A 24,732-nucleotide genomic window follows, 5' to 3' on the forward strand; every position below is an offset into this window, starting at 1 on the left:
TCTGTTAGAAGAAGCTGTGATGTATTGTTAGCTACTGAAAGAACAGTGCATCCTGCAGCGTATGCAGTGCTTGTGCGTAGTTTTCTGCATACTATTTTCATTAGAATAACACAGGAGTGCATAGGCCACAAGTGAATTTCCCCCACAGAGGGAAGAACAGGCTCTTCTCATGGCCACGTCGCTGCTCAGGTCCCTCGCTGTCCTCTGCAACAGCACTGAGCAACCCATCCTGCTCAGCATGGAGTAAAGCAGCAGCTGGGCTTAGCCATGTGTTCTCCCACTTTCACTGCCGGCTCTGAGGGAAGCTCAGGCCAGTCCTTAGGGCGTGAGCCTGTTTGAGCTGGCCTCGGTCTCAGTAGCCAACTCTCAGCCTCTGGGCAGGTATTCAGGCCTGGCACAAAGATGGCTGAATCCCAGGTTCAGGCTTGGGGCAATCTGATTTAGCTGTGGATGTCCCTATTCATTGCAGGGACCTGGACTAAATGGCCTTTAAGGGTCCCTTCCAGCTCTAAGAATTCTGGTTGCTCCCAAAGTGGGATTCAGCCACCTGCATCCTCAGTTCGCCTTCACTCTTAACCTGACCCCATCCCTCTCCTTCCTCTTGGCCAGCCTGGAGCCACATAACCGTACTCACCATCTTCCCTTCCATGTCACCTCTCCTCATCCCTCATACTCCCTCCCCAGACTCTGAGGGCATGACCTGGAGCAGGCAGATGGGGATGGCAGTGGCAGGAGACAGGACCAGAGCCCAAAGCCTTCTCTTTTGCCTGTGGCTTCAGCCCCTAACTGACCCCAGAGGGCCAGGGCAGCTCCTGTTCAGCTGAAGGGAAGCCCACTTGCCACTCCCACAGAAATGCTGCCCCAGAGGTAGGCAGCCTGGCTGTGTTCGTTATCACTTTGTTTCTCTGGGGAAGGCTAAAGGCTGGAAATCCTCCCAAGGCCTTTTTACAGCCACCTCCCCCTCCAACAGCACACTTCTGGTAAACACGGCGTCCTCAAGGAATATTCCATGAGCAAAGCTCAGATGGATTTGGTTTTACTTTGCACTGGCAAAAGGTAGTGGCACCTCCATTAGCATCACGTGTGTTTTCTTTCTTTTTTTTTCTTTCCCAAAGGGAATTTATTGCTTTCATAAGGCAGCTTTCCGGACTGAAGTCCTCTGGTTATCTCCAGAGCCCGAACAGAAAATTGTACCCAGTAATTTTCCCTGTGTCTGTGATCCATGAGGAGGGGCTGCCCCAAGGCTAGGGATAGCGCAGGCCTGGCAAGGCCTCAGCCATCAAGAAAAGTTCAGACCTGGGGTGCATGCAGTCACTGCCTGCAACAACCAAACCTAGGGGCTGCTACCAACAGGGCAACCTCTGGGCACACCACGAACGTGGGAAGCATCACTCTGCAGTTCTGGCAGTTGCATAGTTGCACTTGCTAAAATATCTGAACACCTCACATTTGTTAGAGCTCAGCTCCTCACTTGGGACAGCAGCCAGAGCAGCAGCGTGGCAAGAACGCCTTTCGCCTACTCCCAAAGTGGAACTTGATCCCACAAGCTGCCAGCTGCTCTCCGTGTCCTGTTAGCCTTTGGCCTTTCTGCTGGAACCATGCGCCATGCTTTGCAAGGGTGAGTCTGAGAACAATGCTGGCCTCTTGCCTATCACAACCACTTTTGCTTCTCAGTAGACTGCCAAAAGGTGAAGGTAAGGCACAAACTCAGTAGGCTACAAAAAGTTGAAGGTTAGGCAGTGAACCACAATTGCTGTGGACAAGGACAGCATTTTGACTAATCAATATGAAAGGGATGTGTGTGGAATATTTCATGCACCATTCACCTGCTGGGTTGCTCCCTCCACAGATAGATAGTAAGCTGGAGATAAAGCACGTTCTGCACCAGAGAAGGCAGACTGATGGTGTTCCTACTGAAAAAACTCATGAAGTAGCTGCAACTTCATGCTGCATGGCCCCGGCACCTGAGACATGCTGAGGCAGCCCACCCTGCACCTCCGTCCTGCAGGTGGTGGAAAAAGGTGCCAGTCAGATAGGCTGGCATGGTCCAAATGTGTTTTGGAGACACATTTGAGCAACGGCTGACCCCACAAAGCAATGGGGACTGCAAACCAAGGGATGAAAGGTTTACATCCTTGCCTGACAGATACAAAATGCCTTTACTCTCACTTACCTTGAGCAACTGGCCAAAGGGGACAGAGCTGAGCAGCAGCATGTACACACTGCTCTGAAACACAGGCAGTCCCACTGGTTCCTGCCAACAGCTCCTTATCCACAGTACAGTTCTCCTGCTTGGCACTTACATCTATAAATCTCTTACCTTGGGAAATTAGCCTTAATCTTCTTCTCCTTACCTCTTCACAGCGTGGCAGGCTGGCCCTACCCTTTGTATTCATTCACAAACATCTATCCAAGTGACCACACTGGCAAATTTTGCGGTAGGAACTTCAGTCACATTTCGGCCCTAGCTCTGCCTATTTCCTTCCCTATTCTGTAATGGGGTAAGCCCTGAGAAATTTCTTACAGCCTACAGTCTAACATACTTTCAGCTTGAACTGCCACTGATAAACAAACCAGACAGAGCCATTCTGCAATCAAATAGTTTTTATTGAATTCTTTACATTATATTGCAAATGTTTGTGCAACAAATTTTTCCCAACTCCTTAAAACATAAAAAGTCTTCCCTTTGTCATTGTAGTGTGCTGATGCTACACAGTTAGAAAGGCTGTTGGACAACAGTGGCAGTACCAGGCAACTGCTAACAGTGAGCACGATATGCAAAACTCAGAACAGAAGTTTCCAGAAACCATTTAGCAACTTGGTGAGCAGGGGACCGGTCTGGGCACTTAAAAGAAACTGGGCTACAAAGAATTCTGGAGTCAGCCATAGCTTGTGAAAAAAGTGGGAAGTAATATTGGTCGTTACAACTTCAAAATGATCCTTACATTCTTGCTTGATAACTCCTTGCAAAATGTACAGCTTCTGTTGTTTAAAAGTCTCCATGTGAGAAAATAAAAGCATTCTTGCAGAGTAGAGAAAAGGGAAAGGACCGATATTCTCTTACAGTGACAAAGAAAAACAGCATAAATTGTTTATATAAATAACCATGTGCAAAATAGTTTCCAGGCTGACGGTCAGCATGTGTTTAACCAGCACAAGTAAACAGAAGATACAGGCACCCACTTCAGAAAAAAAATAAAAAAGACAGTTTGGTTCAAGCTTTAGACTCAAACTCTGGATTAAAGACCAAACAAACAGCGATGTCTTTCCTGGTCCTCACAATATTTGAAACAAAGATAGATGAATAAAGCAGTAATATAGCCCTACAGCTTCTCACTAGGATCAAGGTAGTAAGAGCACTTTCAGGTATGCAGAAAAGCATCACACTGATGAAATTTTGCATCACAGGAACTTTCATTCTGCAGGACTCTCCATCCCCTTGCTGTCTTCATCCCTAGCACAGGAGAGAGCTCTGGAAACTTTTTCAGTCATTCAGAAACTCCAGTTATTTCCCCAGTTTCACTGACCAGACAGGGTTGCTACTCTGAATAAGAGCAGTCAGTGAGCATCTCCTTGAGCCAGTTCAGAGCAGGAAAGAGTTCCTAACAAACTGCATGTGCAGAGCAGTGTAGTTAGATTAATTTGGGTTACTTGTTTGGATTACTTTCAACTCACAGCCCTTCTTCCTTGCCAGCTCTGGTCAACCCTTCTGTTGTTGCACAAGCACTACCTGGTTTTCAGGACATGGCAGAGATTAATTTATGAACAGTAAACTAAAATAAAAAGCTAAAATCTTCATACTTCCCACTGTGTCAAAGGTAAAGCTGCCCATTAATCTTCTGTTTCTTCAACCTGAACATAGCAATCCTACGTCTCTTTTGTACTGCTCTTCTGAGAAGTGTGGCAACTGCCTTTTGCCTGCCATCCTCAGAGGTCTTGCCAAATTCTGTTAGGCTGGGATGTGGAGTTTTACAGGGACAAAAGGAAAAGGAGAAAGAAACTGAAGTGCCCTATTCCCCATAGACAGGATCGGATGGAAAACCAGGGAGAAGAATCAGATTAGTAAAGTAAATTAGTGAAGTAAATTTTTAAGAGCAACAGTAATGCCAAAATTTAGCAGCAGTAACAGCTACGGTTGTAGCAGATATTCCAGTCAGCAGTACCCAGTGAAGTACACAGGCTCTTTCACAAAATCCAAGGAATAAGTGTGGAATTAACCTAACTGCCATTGGTACATCATTAAAGAACTAACATATCAAGCTGAGGCTTTATTACAACAAAGTTCTTATTAGCCACAGAAAAAGAAGCAGCCAGCCAAACTTGTCACACTGCTGATGGGTTGACGGCATCTCTGGTGTCACTTCGGCTTTGAGCTCTTGCCTACCTTTGTGTTTCCTGCCTCTTTCAAGTCACCATCAGCCAATAGGCAAGTGCAAAGATTCTGCTCTATGGTTTTGCTCAGCACTGATGTGGGACATAGCTTTCTGATGGAGAACAGAGAACACCTCTCCTCGTGGCACACAGTTAAATTCCACTGTCACAGGGAGGCCAGCAAGGCAGAAGGAAGAGATAAGCTAAGAAATGTCACTCTTGCTGATCATAACTTTCATTCTTGGCAAAGGGTCAGTCAGAATACAGCGAGTCTTAATTAAGATGAAGAATGGCCACTTTAACCATAGAGTCATTCCATCCATCATTACCAGTGTGAGGATGAGCCGCTACTCCAACAAACTCCTGCAGCTACCTAAGTCAAATACAATCAAAAAACCCAGAAAATTATAGAAGTAGTTGATGCACCCATCTACTGCACATTCCATAAGGAGCTGCAGTCTGGGAGCACTTGGACAGGACTTGAAAAACAGTTTACAGCTCTTGTTGAATTACCTCTGGCTTTTTAAAACAGGCATAAACATAGATAAAAAGGAGGCTGGGAAGTGAGGGGAAGGTGCAGCATCATTTTAAACAACCTTCGGGCAAAAAGCACAGGCTTTCTTCCTTTCCATCCATGCTTATTTACTGAGGTATAGTTGGAAAAAAGAGAAAGGTCTATCTTTGCAGTGAAAGCTAGTGCACCGTGTAGAACAAATCACTATTTTTTGTTTGTCAGCCAAGTCAGCTCTGTCTCAGAGGAGCTGGTTGAGCCAAACCTTAACTTCAACCCTTGAGCTTTGCTCCCATTTTACACTGATGTCACCAAAAGGGAAACACCTCCTCCTTTCTTCACAGCCCAATTCCATGTTTTCGTTTCTACTCTATATTGTCTAACTTAACAACCCTGCACATTAAAATAAATGCCTTCCAGAGCTCTTAGACTTGTGCTTAATAACTCTTTTCAACATATTTAATTCATCTGACAATATTTTTGAAAAGCCAGGCTTTGGACGCAACAGGTAAGGAACACACCAGTTAACTTAGGCAGTATTTTTACACACATATATATAGGTAAAAAATAAATTGTCTTAAGAAATATGTAACTTGATTAAGAAACGAACTCCCAGAAACTGTGCAATGCACTGTGAAAGAACTAGCTGTATAGCTGACACCAGGATCACTAACTGCTTATTTTCAGAATTTCAAAACAAACACCTTAAGAACAGACCATTCGACCTAAGAAATAAACCTGATTCTTTGTTGGAGATTGCAAAATATTACTGAAGAGGTCCCGACTGCTCCTTGACTTTAGTTGATCTTTCTTTCCCGTTCTCGCGCAGTCACAAAGTTGAGCAGGTCAATGGCCGTAACAATGCCAAACACCATTTGTCGCTTACTGGAGGAACCATCAGTGTGATCTACACAGAAACAAAAAGGGGATTTCAGCCATTAGGAGGCACAAAGACACACTGTCCCAGTAGTGCCGTTAAAGTCCCAGGCTTTAATGGCACCATTCGTAAAGCCCACGCAATCCTAGCCAGGGCATTGCTGATGTCTCCTTGTATATCAGAAAGGCTCCTTAACACAGGGCTTACAGAAACTGAAGCAGTATGGAAAGAAGGATAGGGGTTCATCATACTTCATTTCAGCGTGAAAATCCTTTGTTATAGAGCCTCACTTTCTTTATACATTTGTTTCTGCCACTCTGCTTGAACAGGTTACAAATTGATAACATCCTGTTTGACCTAAGGGTCACTAGAGTAGGATGTGCAACACCTGCCTCAAATGCCCCCATCAAATACAGGGTTAGCAGAAAATTACAGTACAGTACCCTTGCATTTACACTTAAAATCTTATTAACACTCTGAGCAGTGCTTCACTGAGAGCACAGGTTCAGGAGGTATTTCATTGTGACCATAAACCTTTGACCTGGGAACCAAATGATCTGAAACATCCTCTATCCCTTTATCTGTGGTCTAGAGTTCCTTGTTTCTTTGGCTGTGCTGAGTTGCTTGGCATACTTATACTGTTTGTTAAGATAGCTGGATTGTCTCGGAGTTGTCATTTATTCAGTCTTTGTTTCACTGCAAGCTTCCAGTGAGATTCAAGGTTACGTTAGTCAGCACGGAGTTGAGAGCACAACTTCAGGGAGATCAATAGGAATAAGCCCAAAGGTATTGACTGTTCTTCATTTACACTAACAACTGACATAGCTGTCAGCCAAACAGATCTAGTGAGTTGTGTTATTGTTTTCAGTCTAGTTTCTCATTTATGTATAATAGTGCTATAACCTACCTTCAGTGATTTTTCAGTCATTTCCAGTTCATAAAGAAAGCAGCATAAAGAGTTTTGAGAAGGACAGAAAAGAGTGCAGTTTGGACTAAAGAAGTGTCTGGTGAAGAGGAATAAGTTACACATATTATGTTGGCTTAAGGAAGTGGTGTCACATTGACATCAAGCTCTTACTATGCTTCATTAAATTTAAGATTTTGCTTTAGAAGGGAAAAAAAAAATTGTAGTCAACCTGTGACATTCACTGTGATAGAACTGCTTGTATTTGCTTCTTGTTACCACTCCTATAAAGATGGCATCTTTCTAGGTGCAGTATATCATACTCACACTGAATTTGTTCGTGAACCACTAGAGCAAAGTGGTCTGTTTCCAGGATATGAGAGAGTCTCCCCAAGTTGTCTTTCAGGTTAATCTGAAGAGAGAGTTAAAGAATTTAAATAAAACAGCCCCTTATATTTTCAGTAGCGTATAATCACCATATACTCCATCTACTGTTAAAAACAGTACATCAGTGCTCACATCTAAAGTAATATAAAACAGACAAATCAAGGCTGAGTTAAAAGATCAGAAAGTTTCCTTTTTTTTAACCTCTAATTTCCAAGAAAATGAAACAAACAACAAACCCGTATGTGAAATTTTCGTTCTGATTTTGAGAACATAATGAATATACTGAACAGCTGAAAAGGGAGAGGATAAAGAAGTGTTCCATGTGTAATGAGAGGTGTTCCATAAAACTCAAGATTATACTTGGTGATTTTACTCTAGCAAAACTGGGAATGAGCAAATGAATCAGATTATAATCATTGTGGAAGTGAATACAATCTGAGAACAGGATCAGGGAAGAGCCCAAACAATCCAAAACCAAGGGTGAACATTGCTCAGGTGCACTGTGCCCAGGTGCAAATCAAGAAACTGAGAATTGAGAATTCATTTGCAGCAGTTCAACTTTGAGAAGAGAAGACAAAACAAGAAAGCACTCCACATTGGCTCTGCAGAAAAAAAAGACTCCTTCTGAAGCACTCAGCTGGAAACTTTTGAAAGAATGCACAAACTATTCTTCCTTAATGCTTTAAAGTACTTAGCAGCAGTAACAAGTCTATCACCCAGGTGACCCCACAACTACCAGCAACAACCACTATCTGACATATTTCAGGGATTAAATCAATTTGTAGTAAAGTAAGTCTTGTACCACAGACTAAAAAAGCTTTTATTCTGCAGTGAGCTCTGCTTGTGATTGGAGAATACACATCACCAGCATGAACAGCTGGGCTCAACTGGAGCACAGAACTCTAGTTTCCATACCGAGAGAGGTTCCCTGCTGCCTGTCTTTAATGGACCAGCAGGCAATAGTGCATACAAAAGCACCAATCCTCAAGCTTATGTGTAAGGCAAGGGATGGTGGGAAACCTGGATTTACTACCAAGTCAAGTCAGCTATCAGTCACCATCACTGACAAGCAGTTCTGTGCAAATTTGGGTTCAAAGCCTAGCTTTAGAATTTAGGTTCAAAGCTCACTAAAGAGTAGAACCTCTTGCCATCTCATCGTGTGCTATCAGTAAACATGTTTTGAGAGACCAGGTAAGCTAAAGGACCCATAGGCAGTACAAGGACAGCTATGAAGACCTTAGCATGTTTTGAAGTTTTAATGGAAATCTGACAGAACTCCAATGCTTTTTTCACCTATCTCACTGCTACTCATTCAGTCCCCTAAATATATTTTGCCCATGAGTTTTCCAACATTTTAGTTTTTATTTTTAAATCTTTTAAGTCCTTACAGCATTAGCCTATATACATGCTACCAAACTACACATGACTAGGACTGCTTGTCTGAGCAAGTAACATGGCATTATTCATGACCCTACAGATAAATTAAAAGGAGGCTCTCATCCACTTAGGATGCTAATGATTAAACGGTTTAGGACATTGACCAAAGTCACACCAAGAAACAAGCTAGCAACTACTAGGTATAGTAAAAGGAAAGTGTCAGTTTCCCACGCTGCTAAAAGACAATTTTGCCTTGGCATTCACAGGCTAAGGGGACCTCTTAATGATGCATGCTGTGGTACAGATCCTGGCTGCAGTATATCATTTCAGTGACATAGATGATCTGTTCTCCCAGTTTCACCAGTGAACAAGCCAAATAAGCTTGATCAGAGCAGTAAGGAAAGCAAAATTCACAATACTTCTGAGGTTATGTGCATTTAACCACGTTTCTCCATCAAACCATCAATTCAAATGGAAAATAAACGAAGAATGGTGCCTTTAGTTAGTATGTTAGCAATACCACTGCTCTAATGTTGCTCCCCTTCCATCCTCCACCAAGAAACATCAAAGCTGAAAAGAAAAGGTTAAGTTGTTCTATACTGAAGAAGCATGAGAGAGTTCAAGCTGTCCATGGAAAAAAGCCACAACCTCAGAAGTGCAGAGAATTGGCCACTACAGCTAACACCACTGTAGGTACACAAGCGAGTGCACAACAGCAGCCCGAGAAACTCTTAAGGTGTCCAAGTGAGGGAGAACATTGACCAAATAGTTTTGTTACGCACCACATTTCCACCTGATCCTTGATTATCTGCCTAGGAAGGAAAAAATACATTTACATTTGGTCTATAAAGCTAGCATTTCCTCTCAACTTCATGGATTCTGTAGTTTGTAGACTTAACGGCAGCATTACACATGCTTCCTGAATTCTGCGAGACTGCTGAAACTGAAAACCTGGTGAAAGCTAAGTTAAGCATTCTATGTTAGGAAAATATTTCTCTTGTAAGCAGAGCAACAGAACAATACTCATACATTCTAGAAGAGCAATCAAATCTGGGAAGTTGTGATCTCTTGCCACACTGTATTGCATGGGCAAGTGAAACCAGTGAAATTCATATATTTTGACAAGAACAACTTCACTATCCAGCCATCCATTTCTGTTCTAGGAAGACATCTGATAAAGAAGGCAGAAAGTTCCCTTTTCAGCTGATACAGAAATTAATAAGAGCTGTTTCAATATCTTGCTGTCTTTTCTGCTGGAGAATCAATTGCGCAGACAAGTGCTGGGTTTTGGGGAGGGAATAAAAGACAAGCATGGGAGAAGAAAGCCTACTGAATTAATAGAAAAGCCCAATATAGGGCCACAACACAAATCTAGGAGCTACTAAGTGAACTAGGACAGAATTTAACATGGGTCCATGTCTGCACTCAAAACCAGCTGTTCTGTACGGTTCTGGGTAAACCTTACCCAATCTGGCGCCACTGTAGTGTTAAGACACCTACAGTTGTGCTTTATGTGAGAGAATGAGGAATTGTTGCTTACCTGCTTGAACTGCTTGTAGATTACTTTGCTGACTTCATCTGAAGGCTGAACTTTTCCAGCAAGCAGTGAAGAAAGCATGTTACCTAGAGTAACCATGCCCAAAATCACCCTGGAAAATGAGAGAAAGAAGATAAAGCTAAGAGTACAAGTGCCTTTAGTGTTCCTAGAGATAAAAACATCCACTCTCAGTCAGCCTGCAGAAGCAATTCTGTGTTTCTGCAGGCGATACCTGAAGTCCAGTTCTCAGAAGTGCTGGAAACATACAGAAGCCAGTCAGTGGCTGGCCCTTCTGAGAATCTAGCTCAGAAGAGGACTCCAGCTTTTGCAGTTGGAGAGCTTTTGAAAAGCAGACATGACTGTTTTATGTCCTCATTTCTCCTTTTGAAAGGTATGACAAGGCCAAGGTCATGCACTCCTCAATTTTGCTCACTCTTCTTCACCCTACAAGCATACTACAAGGAATGTAAAAAGGAATCCCTTGTGTTAGCACTGTGACTGGAATGTAACTGGGCAGCTCTGTTCATTATTCAGCCTGCCTTACAGCAGTTGCACAGGGTACCTACAGCATACCAATTTGCTTGGGACACTCTGGCTTATAGGGAATCGGCTCCTCATTACATTGTAATACAATGCTGTGTAGAAATTGGTGGAAGTTGTGGGGAAGACAGGTAAGTTGGGCATTGTTTGTTTTAAACACGAAATTTGGTTTTGGTAAGCTCACAGCTGTCATAAAAACAAGGAAGCCAATCTGGAGAGATGCACAGAGTCTCATACCATAACAACCATTAGAAACTTAAAACATGAAAGGCAGGACAGTCCCAGCATGACAACACACCACCACTGGTGTGGCAACACTTAAGGCAACTTATAAGAACAACATTACTATCATGGAAGAACATATTGTACTTCTATTCAACACCTAAAGACAAGCCTTGGGACCTGTTGAGAGAAGTGATAATGTCTGGATGAATAGTGATATATATGGACATACCCAGATTCATCAACAACTGGTACCTGGTCGAACCCCTTCTCCCGAAGTATTTCAACAGTCTTCGCACAGGTAACAGTTGGAAGCACTGTCAGGGGAGCTGAGAGGCTTAACTCCTGAACACTGACATTCCACCACCTGACAAAATTAAAACAAAACCAATTCAAGCCTTAGGATGAGAAGAAAACCAGTTGCTCATCTACCGTGGCATTTGCCACTACAGGAAGGAATAAAAACTTGCAAAGAAGAGTCTAGACTGTGCCAGAGCCAGTAAAGGCTTCAAGGCTTTACAGTTTTCTCATCAGTATCAGAAATTCATTCAGGTGTGAGAAAGCTTTTAAGACTGAAACACTTCTGTTTTATCTAATTCTCTGGATTACATATGATTAGTGAAAAATAACAAATGTGGGAACCTAGTATTTATACCTCACAAAGAAAATTCCAGGCTCCTGCTCAAAGGGTTACATTTACAGGTACTACAGGTAGCAAATTATAGAAGATCCTCCCTCGGTTATGCAGAATTTTAATGCTTTGCCATCAAGAACTCTGCTGTTGGTAGGGTTCTCTGGATACTACTCATTCACTTCAGACATAACCCCTTTCATTCAAAAGTTATTAAATATCAAATTCTCTTCTGTTGCAAGAGAGACATTAAATAATTCAGGCAGACTTAATAAATAGTCACAGTATGCAATAGCCAGAGTTATGCACCAACACCACAGCACAAAAGATTAACTAAAACACAAAGGAAGTAGTACAAACTGCAGTGAGCTTTAAATTATCAACTGCCATAAAGAGGGTTGCTAAAGAGTTTCATAAGAATCCACAGGGATCCGACATTCTTACCAAGGTTTTTTGACAAGGTCTTCTTCTGTCATGAACCCTTTCTGAATCATCCATTTATCACTCAAGAACTTGGACCTGGAAATTATCAGGTAATAAAAAGCTCATTAGCAGGCTGAATATCTAACACCAATACTAATAACACAGTGACTATTTACAGCTCACTATCACTAACAATTAAATCATAATTGAAAATAGACTATGTTTGCCATCCAAGCTTACCAGCCAGGCACATACTGATGAAATATTCATACAAAGAAAAATGAATCCCATTGGAAACGAAGCTTCAACTACATTAGTCTCATGCAATATGATAAAGAGACAGCCTGGGGCAGAAGAATGTCAACATGTACTCAGTCCAGGTCTTTCTGTAGCCTGTAGTCTGGCTGGCACAGTAGATGACTGCACAATACAGCGATATTGTGTTGGATGCAATAGCAGTTATGTAACAGAAATAAGGAGAGCACACTTTGGAATACATTTCAGTGTAGTGGTAGTGGGTATGAAATTTCTTCTCAAAGCCCTCACATTGCCACCTGTCAACTCTCCCCAGCACTGGCTACTGCCACCGTAGTGCTGTGTATTGCTATGGACACAGGCAGAAAGAGTGGTCAACAGCTTTTAAGATCCTTCTGGGAACGGAATAACACCAATGGCCTCAAATAAATTTGACTGAGAGCAAATCTTTACCATGAAGACCTTGACTACCCAGATATGGCTATATACTCAAATGAGACACCAGGAGGAGCTCTGCTTTCATAGGGCTCCATGTCAGATCCTTTCTGGATACCACAGAAGTTGTGCTCCAAGCACACTCCTTGCTTCAGCAACTTGGTTCTACAAGAGATACGCGTTCAATTTGCCCCTGCTGTAAGAAGGTCTGAGGGACTGCCTCATCCTTTTCCCACAGAGACAACAAGCAGGTTCTTACATGTAGTTCCTGATAGAGTCAGGGAAGATAACAACACAGCGCTGACCCTCCTTCAGCTCTTTGGCTGCCTTCACAGCTACAGACATTGCGCTGCCTGAGCTGCCACCTGGCAAAATGCATATCAGAGGCAAAACTGTCAGAATATACGTGCAATAAGAAGAACGAAAGAGAGGAGGAGAGTCAGCAGAGGAGCCCAAGGTGAGGAAGACAGCTTCTGAAGCATTAGGAGGTCTCTGTGAACCACACAAGGCTTTAGCCTCCCACGTATTACTCAGAGAAACCCAAAGGATTCATGTCTGCTCTTACCACACAGCAGTCCTTCCTCTCGGATCAGCATGCGTGCTAAAGCAAATGACTCTTCATCATTGCTCTTGTACCACTGGTCCACCAGCTGGAAGGGGGCAGGAAGACAGAGACAAGGGTCTCTTTAAACGAGGAGGGATATGGATGGGAGGCTACAGAACAACACTATAAATTCAACCCCATGCTCCTTGAGCCAAAAGCTGTCATACTGAGCGCCACATGCTTAGGATTCCATCCCACAAATGCTAAGTAGAAATTTTTTTTTTGCCAAGGGAAGATGACCACATTAGCACTGCAATCTCCTTATTGAAATCTGTTATAAGACAGTCAGAGAGTATCAACTTGTTTCCTCCCCCTTGGAGGGCTTCCCAGGGACACAGCTTCTGCTCGGGACTGAACATAGTCATACCGCTTTTGAGGGAGAGTGTTGGATTTTATCATATTTTTTTTTAAAAGGAATTACTGTGTTGTACAAAATTGTTATCTGTTTCACAGCATTTCTCCTAGCATTTCAAGACAAATGCGCACAGTACAAAAGCCATCTGAGAACAGCTTTTCCTGATGACAAAGAATAGGAATCATTCTGCCTGCCAGCTCTCCCCTTTCAGCTCAAAGAAATGCTTTCCCAACTTTCTTCTTCTCTCACAACCACCAGATGGCAAAGGTCAGGAAACCAAGAAGAATGACTTACAGATCTATCCAACACTGTGGGAACAAAATCGTATCCAATTCCTTCCACTTCATACATTGTCTTGTCGGTCTTGTTCAGTTCATCCGGTTGAGCAAGGATGGAGCCTTCAGGATCAACACCTATGATCTGGAGAAGCAGTTTTCACTTTGGCTACCATGACACACTGTGTTCAAGAACACAGCTACCTACAAGCAAGCACTTAGCTTTATTACAGCTGTTGCTGTCACCGGCTCCACATGCAGCCAGCTAACTGCAGACTAGTCTGCTGCTCATCTCTGCCTGGCAATCCCCACCTCCCCTCCAAGCAGAATGCTTTACTGCTTTAGGTTGGATATTAGGAAAAAATTATTCTCAGGAATAATGTCGTGGCACTGGCACAGGCTGCCCAGGAAGGTGGTGGAGTCACCATCCCTGGAGGTGTTCAAGAAATGTGGAGACATGGCACTGAGGGACATGGGCAGTGGGCATGGTGGAGATGGGTCATTGGTTGGAATAAGTGATCTTACAGACCTTAATGATTCTGTGATTCTTACCACTGGGCAACCCATCTTGTCTCCTTAGGCCATGGACATTAAGTGAGAGGCACTACTTGTTCTACAAGGATTTTGCTTTGTTTAACCATAGGAAAGGGTTTCAGAGACAAAACTATCTTCATTCACATGCCAGGCATCATTGCAGTCAATATGTGCCTATGTTTAGCATGAAATACAAGCTTTATTTTTTTTATTCTCCCTCTGACTGAAACTGGATGCCAGCTTCTGGGAGGAAATCCAAAACTGCACACTAGTACACGTACACACATTGGTCTGTGCAGAGAAAGACTCACTTGGGAAAAAACTCAGGCACTCCAGAAAGTGTCAGAAGCCATGGTCAGGAAGAAAGCACAAGGCTGCTGTGAACACCAGCGAAGGACATTTGTCAAACATCCCATGAAAGAACCTGAGAGCCAGTTTTCACCTGCTGAGCCAAACCTGAACTCCAGTCAATAGCAATGAACATTTCTTCACTGCTCAGAAGTGCTTTCAACTGAAGAATTCCAAGAGCTTCTCTCAGAGACCCAGGACAGGCTTACAAGGAATGGGATACACCAAAAAGCAGAGCAAGTTGAAGCTATAGACATACTTTAGTCTTGCCACTTACTTTGCAACCTGGACACTTCTCCTTCAGCTTTCTGGAGATGCCAGTGATGGTACCTCCTGTACCAGCTGTAGCCACCAGCATGTCTATTTTTCCTGATTGAAGGTGAGAAAGAAAAGGCAGTTGTGACATTTCCCGAGGACGATGGATTAAAAACTTACCGTTAAGTGTGGACTCGATATAACAAAACCACAGAAAGCAGCAGAAAAGGGGCAAGATAAGGCTTTTTGCTTCCTAAGAACTGTATTATGAGATCTATCATGAGATCATCTTGCTTCATCCCCATTTACTTAAAAAATGGTTTTGAAATGCCCTTCAGTGGCCCAGCAAGGCAACAATTTGTCAGGCTTCAGGCAGAGCTAAGAGGTGGTCCACTGAGTTGATGATACCTATACTTTTCCTGTTGCTGTATTTGTTGATAAAGAATAATTCATTACTGAACTTAGAATGAGTAGCACATTTTGTAAGCTAATTTACTGAATGAGTGGCAAGAGCAAAGGACAGATGTTCACTGAGAGAGCTTGACACTACTACTCTCTTATTTCATATATTGCTTTGGTCACGAGTGCCCAGCAGAGCTATCATAGGTATGACAGTTCATTCTTCTGTCAGTCATCACAGTTTTCTTGGTGCACACACTTGACAATTTTGTGAGGAAAGCATATTTTAAAAAGTCAGTTTGTATACAAAGCCAAATGCCTTCTGGTCAACAGAACAACACTGCACTAAACAGGTTCAGTTCAGAACAAGACTGGTTTAAGCTCAGTAATAACAACTGAACCGCTCTTGATCTATAAGGAAATACAAGTAGAAACAGGAGAGTAATGAAGCTGACAGGTAGAAGTCATCCAGACTCCAGGTTTGTGGAATAGCAGTTTGTTAAAATACACTCACTTTGAAATTTCTTAACATTTGTCACAGAAAGACAAATTATGTCCTCTGAACAATTAGAATGATGGGTTTTTTGGGAGGAATGGAAAAGAACTCTTCACACAGTCTTCTCTTTCATCAGAAGAAACATAATAACTGAATTTCTTATTCCAGTGGTCAGGGTCCCATCAAAGAAGCTTAGCTGTACAGTTTTACAGGGCAGGTCAGTAGCCTCCTATATGGTCTTTTCTTGCAGAATCACACTGAATGCCTCCAATAGCTCTCGTGTTCCTCACCAGGGTATTAGTCCAGCTGAAGCTCTCTGCTGCCACACCTCAGTCATTTCTGGTACTCCAGCTAGGCTGCCTAGAGCTAAATGGAAATTACTCCAAAAGAGAAAATTGGTCTTACAGGTGACAGCTGCAACATAGAACAATTTGTCCTTCCAGGGTCTTCTGTTTTAAGGAGCTTTCAGTGCAATGGAGCATTTAGTTTGAGAATGTAAAAATACCTAATTCTGTGTTGTGAGGTGAAAAGAAATATTCCTTTCTTGCTACTCTATAGGTTTTTGGTGTTTTTTTTCCCTCATACATGATTTAAGTATCACTATTTTCTCCACCTGGAGAACCTTAAAAACAGAGCACCCATCTTTAATGGAAAACAGTTTATTATTAAGAGAAATGGAGTAAAGCAGTTCTCTAATGCCACACAGCATATGTACCGAATTAACCATCTCAGGTCCCATTCTCCAAGAACATAACAACAAAGAATATGAAAGACTCATTAAAGAAGAGGCCAGCAGCGGAGCAGTCTTACCTTCACACTGTTGCAGGATCTCTTCAGCTGTAGTATCATAGTGTGTCAGGGGATTGCTGGCATTACGGTACTGCATTGATAGACAAAACGGCCATTAAGTAGACCAGAAAAAACACTTACACCATTAGACATTTCAAGAATGTGACAAATATTCTTCAAGCCCCACAACTGCTACACACACTTTCCAGGCTGTTTCTTTATCTATTATCTGGACCTAGACAGAATGCCTACAGAGAAGTACATCCTCCCTAAATGATCTGCCAGAAGGGTATTTCCCAGTTACCAGCAAATCTCTAACACCAAAATCAGACTTGGCTGTGGGACAGTTTCTTTTAAAAAGCTGACCTTTCTACCAATTCTTCCACAGATACTATTAATTCAGTAGAGAAAACCACATTTTTCTTTTCTAGCTTCTCCAAACATAGGCTTACTGCTGCCCTCTAGTGAATATAAAAGCTCACTACCCTACAGCACAGTGACCACTCAGTGGGTCATTTTTCCCTCACAGACACCCCTACACTGTAGGAACTTCCAGCCACGGACATAAGGACCAACACAGCAATACCTCTTGCTGGGATACATCTACCTCTCTGACACTTTGTTCTTACCTGGTCTAAGATATGTGCATTGGGGATTTCATTTTTCAGTCTCCATGCTACACCCACGTGAGATTCAGGAGAATCAAACCTGGCAGTAGTTGGGGTCCTCACAATCTCAGCACCCAGAGCTCTCAGGACATCCACCTGTAGCAAACAAAGACTGTCAGAAAAACCAGAAGCTTTACTGAGAGCTCAGTGCCAAATTCCTGCTGCCATTCTGGGTGTTTGAGTCTGTAGGTACTATTATTCCATACTGAGGAACTTCATTTAGGCAAAACTCTGTCTCATCTTGTGCTAGTCACACACGTTCTGGTCTCTAACAGAGCTATAGCCCTCTTTTTGTTTTGTTTTTGTTTACGTTTGTTTGTTGTTTTTTTTTTTTAATCTAAATGCAAACAATGTATATTTACCTCCTTCTTCAGACACAGACAGCAAAGGAGATCCTCCATGGCCCTGTGTACTATAAGTACTATGAGGGCAAGACAGTCACCCAGAGCAAGGACTGTCTTCAGAAGGGAAGCATTTGGTGCTCTGTGGACCATGGCAATGGCCACGCATTACCTTTCCTTCCAGGGCTAGCAATGGGCATCCCTTCAGGGGATGTTGTTCATGGCTGCTCTCATTTGTGTCATTGAGATAAGTGGTTTTCCTGACACTGATTTGCTTCTTCAATTGTGAGGCACCAGATCTCTTCTCCACTCTCTTGTCTTCAGGTACAGTATCACCCTAGGTGGAAGCCTGAAAAAGGCTTGCTCTAGAGCTAGATGTTTCCTGCTTTTTCACTCCCAACGTAAGTGGGCATTCTCCTTCCTGAGTTGTGGTGAAACAATTCAGATCCTTGCCAGCATCTCTCAGTGCGTTAACTCAAAAAGCCAAGCAGACTCACCCAAGGCTCAGCCTAGTGCAGAACCAAAGAACATTTGAAGCTTCAGCCATTGCCTTCCCTTGTCCTCCTTTGCTCCCTGGGGACAGCTAACCCAGGGACAGGTAGTCACTTTAATCTGCAGTGTAGATCTCAAGTTCCCTTGATACCTGTGATGACAGTTCTCCAATGCTGCAGGGACAGGTTCTGAGCATTCTAAGCACAATTCTGTCCGTGGCTGTCCAACCAGGATCTCTCTTGGCACTAGCAAGACACCTTCAGCAGAAGTCTGTCTGGTCAGCAATTTAGAGCCCAAGAGCCTACATCACTGCTAAAGCTACAGCACTTATTTGCATGAAGAACTCCACGAGTACAAGCAAACTTACTTTTTAAACGCTCAAAAATAAAAGCACATCTGACCTTCTCCATACTCATTTTCTCTGGCATCACAATGATACAGCGGTAACCCTTCACTGCTGCAGCCAAGGCCAGCCCAATTCCTGGAAGCAAGCAGAGACATGAAAAGCATTAAGTGAGAAGAAACAAAAACCAAAACCCACAATGCCAGCTTTGGCTTGCCTTTGCTTTAATCAGATTCTCAAAGAGACTTGAGTATAAGGTCTTTAGAGGGGAGTAACAAAGTTTCTGGCTTCTGAAAAGAGAAAGAGTTACAGACAGTTTCTTTGAAGACCACAGCCCAAAGAAAGTTCAGCTGAGGGTGGGGGAAATGTATATTTTTAATGTATGTATTTATCAACATTGGAAAGCCAGTGGTCTGCATTTCACCTTCCTCTTGCCTGCTTGCCATCTCGACGTTTTTCCAGAAGAATCTCATGAAAAGAATGAATTTTAAGCTAAAGAGGACCTGGAGCAATCTTTTTGATGTTAAGAATATTAAATCCCCTATTATTCTGCATTACTCACTCAGCATTAAATCCCCAGTTCGCAATGTTCCTAAACTAACTCCTTTCTAAAACAAGAACATTTAGATTGTTTGTGTGATAGTGGCTGTAATGTATTACATCAACTTGTTACAACAATGGAACACCTAGACTGTTAGAGACACCTCATTTCTAGTTTAAAAATCTGCACTTCCAGTCTGATCTCTGCCTTTTCATCAGATCTGATTTCTGCCTGCTTGAGCAGTTAAGCTTGGAAATATCTTCTCCATTGAGATGCTTACACTTGTTATCATATTGCTTCTCTGCAGAATGAAGAAATGGACCAAGGCAGCCGATAAGCGATCTGAGGTAGGGCTGCACGGCACCTCCCCTGCTGTTTTGGGTACCAGGCACAATATCAACATATGCCCATGGCATACTCTACAGAGAAACTTGCTTGTCTAAAGTTGCCTGTTTCTGCTTGGTTCAGGATTGCATAGGGGTGAAAAATCCATATTAAAAAAAATCTCAGGTAATTCAAATACCTTTACATTCTATTTAATTTTTAAAAGGAGGTGGAAACAAATCCTTTTCCAGTGCATTAGAGATAAATACAGGTAGTAGAACTAAGCAAAGCAAGACAGCACTGAACCTAATAGCGCCAAAGCTTGAAGAGAAACCATGCAGCATCCTTCCCTACAGTCTATGATGAAGAAAACATTCTAAGACCTAAACTAGTACTTCGCACTTTCTGGTACTGACCTGGAAGTCCATCAAACATCAAAATAAGATTCTTACTGAGGGAAAAGCGAGATGCAGTGAAGAAAGAAATCTGACACATTAGACACTCAGAGCAGTGGCCTGAGGCCAGGGTAATTTCCTCACTTCACTCTCCTCCCTGGCTTTTGCTTTTCAGTGCATCGAGACAGCTTTCGAAGTAATTGCCTCGTATCTCCCTTGCATCTACTTTCTTTTTACTTCTCAGGATCCACACAAAGGAGACTACTTATCAGGTGCAACACTGAAGTAAGATGTCATAGTATGACCTTAGATACTGGTAGAACAAAGCATATGGATATTGTCCATTACATGCCATTGCTCAGACAGCAAGTATAGACTCATTCCTAAGGGCTTCAGTTGTACTGTAGCCCTACAGAGCACTTGCTGAGCAACTGGCAACAGATATGACTTCCCAGTTTTCTGCTGTAGAATATATTAATATGTTTTCGTGCACCAGCTCAGTCATCTCAGTGACTCCATTAACAAGGACTGGAAGAAAATAACAGAAGAAAAGTTTGTCTGACCTAGCTAACTTGTGTGTATCAGCAAGAAGTAGTGAAAGCCCAGAAAAGAGCTTAAAAACAGGCCAAGGCATCCAGTGACACCTGTCCAGAGCATATCAGATAGTTTGTAGCACATCTCACAGACTCCCTTGGAGGACACTGCGTTTATATTTAGCTAGCTCAGGGCAGAGCATTCCTATGTTTACTCTCCATTAGTAGAACAGCTTGACAGAGGAACAGAAGCTTTGATGCAGCAGCCCACTCAACTCCAGCCTGCTCAGGCCATCAGATGCTCTTCCCTAGCCCCTGACTGGTGGGACTGCTCCTTCCACCAGCCCTGCAAAGAGATACTGGTCCAAAGGAAATCTGTTGAAGACCTAGGAGTGCAAGGGCTGTGTCAACAAACAGAGCAGTAGGGATGCCGCTTGTCTCCCAGCTCAACTGCACCACTAAGGGAAAGGCCAATTCTCAGGCCAGGCCAACCTCATATGAGAGGCTGCGTGGCCAAGGACTATGTGACTTTCCAAATAGAAGATCAGGCTTACACCACTCTTTTGGGGCTTGATTTCCAACAGTTTCAGTTGAACTCCTGAATAGAACTTAGAGACCCTAGTGAATCTGGCCTAACGCTTTTCTTTAAAATAAAAATAAAATAAAGCTAAGAGCCCTTGCAAATGTAGACTTACTTCCTTGCTGTTCTGGTCAGCACAGCACACTGCAGAATTGTGGGGTTTTTTTCTGGTTTTTATTTTTTTTTGTTTGTTTTACATAAAAACTCCTCTGCACAGGCAGCCTCCATCTCTGGTCTCAGGTCTGCCTCCTCCAGGAAAGCCACAAAAACATCCTCCCCACTCTTTGCTAGGACCTCTACATCCCCTACCTGTGTTTCCAGAGGTTGGCTCTATGATTGTGTCCCCAGGCTTCAAGATCCCAGCTCTCTCAGCATCCTCTACCATCCTCAGGCTGATGCGGTCTTTCACACTGCCCCCAGCATTGAAGTACTCGCATTTTGCCACTGGAAGCAAAGAAACCAAGCAGTATTCTTATATAGCACTTTGCTACTGAATGACCCTAACACATCTGCAAGAGCATCTGTTAACATATCTGGCACAGTTCACCACTCCATATACAGAAGTAGAGATAGGGATTCTCTTCACACAAAGAGTTCTATTCACATCACCAGTGTGCTTTGGCTCAAGATATCTCCAGCTTAAATAAAGGTTTCAATGAGGCACTTTCAATCCTTTTATCATTTTCTTTGATCTTTAGTGACAACTTGCAGATCCTGCACTCTGTGCACTAGTGAAAACTACGGGTATTAGAAACAGTTAAAATCTTCATACAATACATATAAGTCATTCTCAACCAAAGCAGAAAAATTGCAGGGAGAATCCTTGTAATAAAATGTAAATTGGAAGGCATTTTAGATTATCAAAACTTAAAAACTTGAAAATCTGCTGAATTAAAGGAATTTTAACTCCATTTTCTAAAGAGTCTCTGCATTCCTCTTACGTCTGAGTTCCACAACACTGCAGAGCAGAACTGCCTGCGTTTCCATAAAAGCATTTCTCATTTCTTTCTCCTGTCTGCAGTAGTACTCACAGAGTTCACACTTCAGCCCAAAGTGCTTCCCAATCTTGTTGATCCGCACCAACGGTGTGTTGCCAACTTTATTCAAGATGTTGGGCAGAATGTTTGGAGGCTCTGGCCTGGCACACAGACAAGCAAAGTCAGAAAATAGCTCACAACACAAAGTGTTTCTGATGTTTTATTACACCCAGCTTCCTCCCTTTTCTAGCAGACTCGAATATTCTCTTAAACCAAAGTAACTGTTAGATACAAATTTGTAAGACAAGTGCCTGATCCAGAACTCCAGGATTAATCATACATCAAGCCAAGTACTGAAGCAAGAACTATGTGATCAGAACTTCTTCCTGGCACAAGTAGTGCAGCACTGCACACAGTCAGCTGTTTTACAAGCAATTACAGTGCAATTGCACATCTAGTCAGAGAATTGCTTGCCAGGTTACTTCATGTAATCTAGTTCCAGTGCATGCAGTTTGAGATCACACAACTTCTTTGGTGCAAGGCCCCTTGCATGCTTAATCTGCATTCTTAGTTTTGTTTATGCATTGAACTCAAGAAGCACCAGAATATCTACATGCAAGCAGCATCAGTTTAAACCAGTCGCCTTTTGTTAAATTCATATAGCGCTGTGGTGACCAGTCCTATGTTGAAAACCAGCAAGCAAAGAAAAGTAATACTTACAGAGACATATGACGATGGGGGGAGGCAGAGATGGGTTTCCCAAGCTTCCATGTGCATTTGCTGGGTGTATCAGGACGGATCCACTTCCTTTCCTTCTCGTTAGTCTTACAGTCCTCATGGTCTGTCGCACCAGGAAGGAAGTATTTGCCAGCAGCATGAGGGCATGAGTTTGTATCTGGCTTGGCCTGGGAAGGAAGGGAATGCATTTCATTCTTCAAGAGAAAAAGATTAGAGTCTGCTGTGATTCATATGTCCTGATGTAATGAGGCTAGAGTATCTCTTGAGACTATCAAACTTGCTCAAGTTCTGCAGCACAGGCAACCCCTCATTTATGTAATTGCCCTGCAACCACCTACCCCAACAATAGCTAAAAGTTGTGTTATTCATAAGGAGTCCTTATTCTTGGTTCTGTCTCTTTATCAACTGATCTTTCTTCTCCAGTGCTTCAGCATGCAGTTTTTCTGAGGCAGCCTACCCAAACAGAAATTACCATTGTGCTGGTAAAAGAGCAGTGTGATCTTGTGGGAGACACATTTCCTATACAAAAAACTAGCCCCCAGAGAGAAACAGAGGAAGACTACTCTATGGCTAATTGGAAAGTGGTACCAAAAGACTCTGCAGCTACTTGTGATCTTGAAACCAGTGGCCCTTGTGCAAGAGTTGTCAATAGCATCTGCCTCAAAAGAATTCCAAACCCCCCAAAACTACAAATCCCTCTGAAAGCAGACAGAGCTTCCCTAAATTCTGGTAAGAAAGATAGGCAAATAGTCATCCCAAAAAAGACCAAAGCGTACCTTAGATACTGGAACGGGTGTCTCTGATATCAGCTTCTCCATTTTCTTAAGCAAAGGCACAGTAGACCGGACTTTCTTTGGGAGAAAGAGTACAGTGGGTCACCGCTGGAATCTTCTTCAAAGCTGCAGATCCTGCAAACAAAAAAAAAAAAACCAAAACACTATCAGGAAACAGTCTCTTAGGGAAACAATACTCATCCCACTTTTATGGTGGTAGGAGAAGAAAGCTGCCAAACAAAGTGAAGCTGAGTTGTATAGACAGGATAAAGAGAGCCATGCAGCAGAAGTATTGAGCAAAAGCAATGGAGAGCCATCTGACCCTGTTCTTCCTGCATTGCCTATTCTACCCTCTGCCCTGCCCTAACAGTCCATCTTCATGAAAGCAGCAGAAAATAGCTCTTAGTGATTGCCTGCACTTCTGTAAGCTCGGCAGCCAGAAAGAGTGATAGAAAATACTTCAGTCCACAGGATATATTCTTGCAGGGATATCAGGGGTGAAAGGGCTGTACAGGGCAAACACCAAAAGATCCTGTATACAATTTAGAAAAAGGCTTCAAACAGGAACATATGCAGATTCCTCTTCGCCCATAAGAAGGAAACCAAACTCATAAGTTCCTCTTAACACTAAATTAATGTTGAACGTGCAAATACAGGGATGTAGCACACAAACACTTCAACCATGAAGCAGCTCAGTAAGCTGTTGGGTGATTGAGAAACTTGTGAATAACAAGGGAAAGCAAAAAAATTCATTTTTCCTACCCTAGCCAGCTTACTATCGCTGAAGGTAAAAATGTGGCTTAAGTATTACAAAATGTGGTTTTACTCATCACTTTTTTGCAGCAGGATTCATGGCTCTTTATGTTACTGAATTGTGCCAGACCTGGAAAGGTTCTCATCCCCACGCTTCTGCCAAATGCTTGCAAAACAGACACAGCTTAGACAGGCAGTGTTGATGGTCTGCTGGCAGACTGGAAAACATCTAATCACAGGATCAGTGAACTTTAGCATCTGATCCAGCAAGTTAACATGCACCACTAACCACTACTGCTTTATACATACCTATTCCTTTCTCACATGCTGGTTTGAAAAAAATGCTCATGGCATTTAAACTGCTTCCCTTTATGAAAGAAGTCTCCGGAAGTGCCAGCTTTCAAGACAAAGGCTTGATATAATTCAACATCTGAAGGTAAGAACTTCCATGCTACCAAAATAATACCACTCTGCTTTATTTGGGTTAATATATGCTCAAGTTCCAAGACAGGCTGCAGTCTCCATTAGACTACAAATGAGGACTAGATTGAGAGACACCATTCCAAGAGAGCTCATATACCATAAACATGCATAATTTAACATTATCAGTCTTTGTTACTAGAAGTGTTTATTTCTAGCTCCACAGCAAGTCTCAGTTCTCTTTCTAGGAGATGCCTGGCTCACAGTTCAGAACAGCACTTTTTTTTGTAAAGCAAAAGTACTGAAGAAGTGTCAAGCTCTCCCCAAGC

At 42.6% G+C, this 24,732-nt stretch overlaps 1 protein-coding gene across 2 annotated transcripts; it reads right to left on the bottom strand.

The window, feature by feature from the left end:
* Positions 1-2,586: 2,586 nt before the first annotated feature.
* Positions 2,587-23,398, bottom strand: LOC100551038 (cystathionine beta-synthase). Of its 2 annotated transcripts, XM_010724302.3 has the most exons (17): positions 23,234-23,398; positions 22,440-22,624; positions 21,774-21,880; positions 21,052-21,186; positions 18,428-18,507; positions 17,155-17,289; positions 16,547-16,616; positions 14,864-14,955; positions 13,724-13,849; positions 13,036-13,120; positions 12,730-12,835; positions 11,802-11,876; positions 10,959-11,093; positions 9,968-10,076; positions 9,210-9,239; positions 6,991-7,075; positions 2,587-5,789 (listed from the first exon to the last, which is right to left on the bottom strand). In XM_010724302.3, the coding sequence occupies exons 1-17, from the start codon at positions 23,273-23,275 to the stop codon at positions 5,680-5,682; spliced, it is 1,707 nt and encodes a 568-aa protein (XP_010722604.1). In that variant the 5' UTR covers positions 23,276-23,398; the 3' UTR covers positions 2,587-5,679. The 2 variants fall into 2 exon arrangements, with proteins under 2 accessions (XP_010722604.1, XP_003203021.1); XM_003202973.4 differs by lacking the exon at positions 9,210-9,239 and having other exon boundaries at positions 23,234-23,396.
* Between the last annotated feature and the right edge of the window lie 1,334 nt (positions 23,399-24,732).

This window comes from Meleagris gallopavo, chromosome 1 (assembly GCF_000146605.3).
Source record: "Meleagris gallopavo isolate NT-WF06-2002-E0010 breed Aviagen turkey brand Nicholas breeding stock chromosome 1, Turkey_5.1, whole genome shotgun sequence".
NCBI lineage: Eukaryota > Metazoa > Chordata > Aves > Galliformes > Phasianidae > Meleagris > Meleagris gallopavo.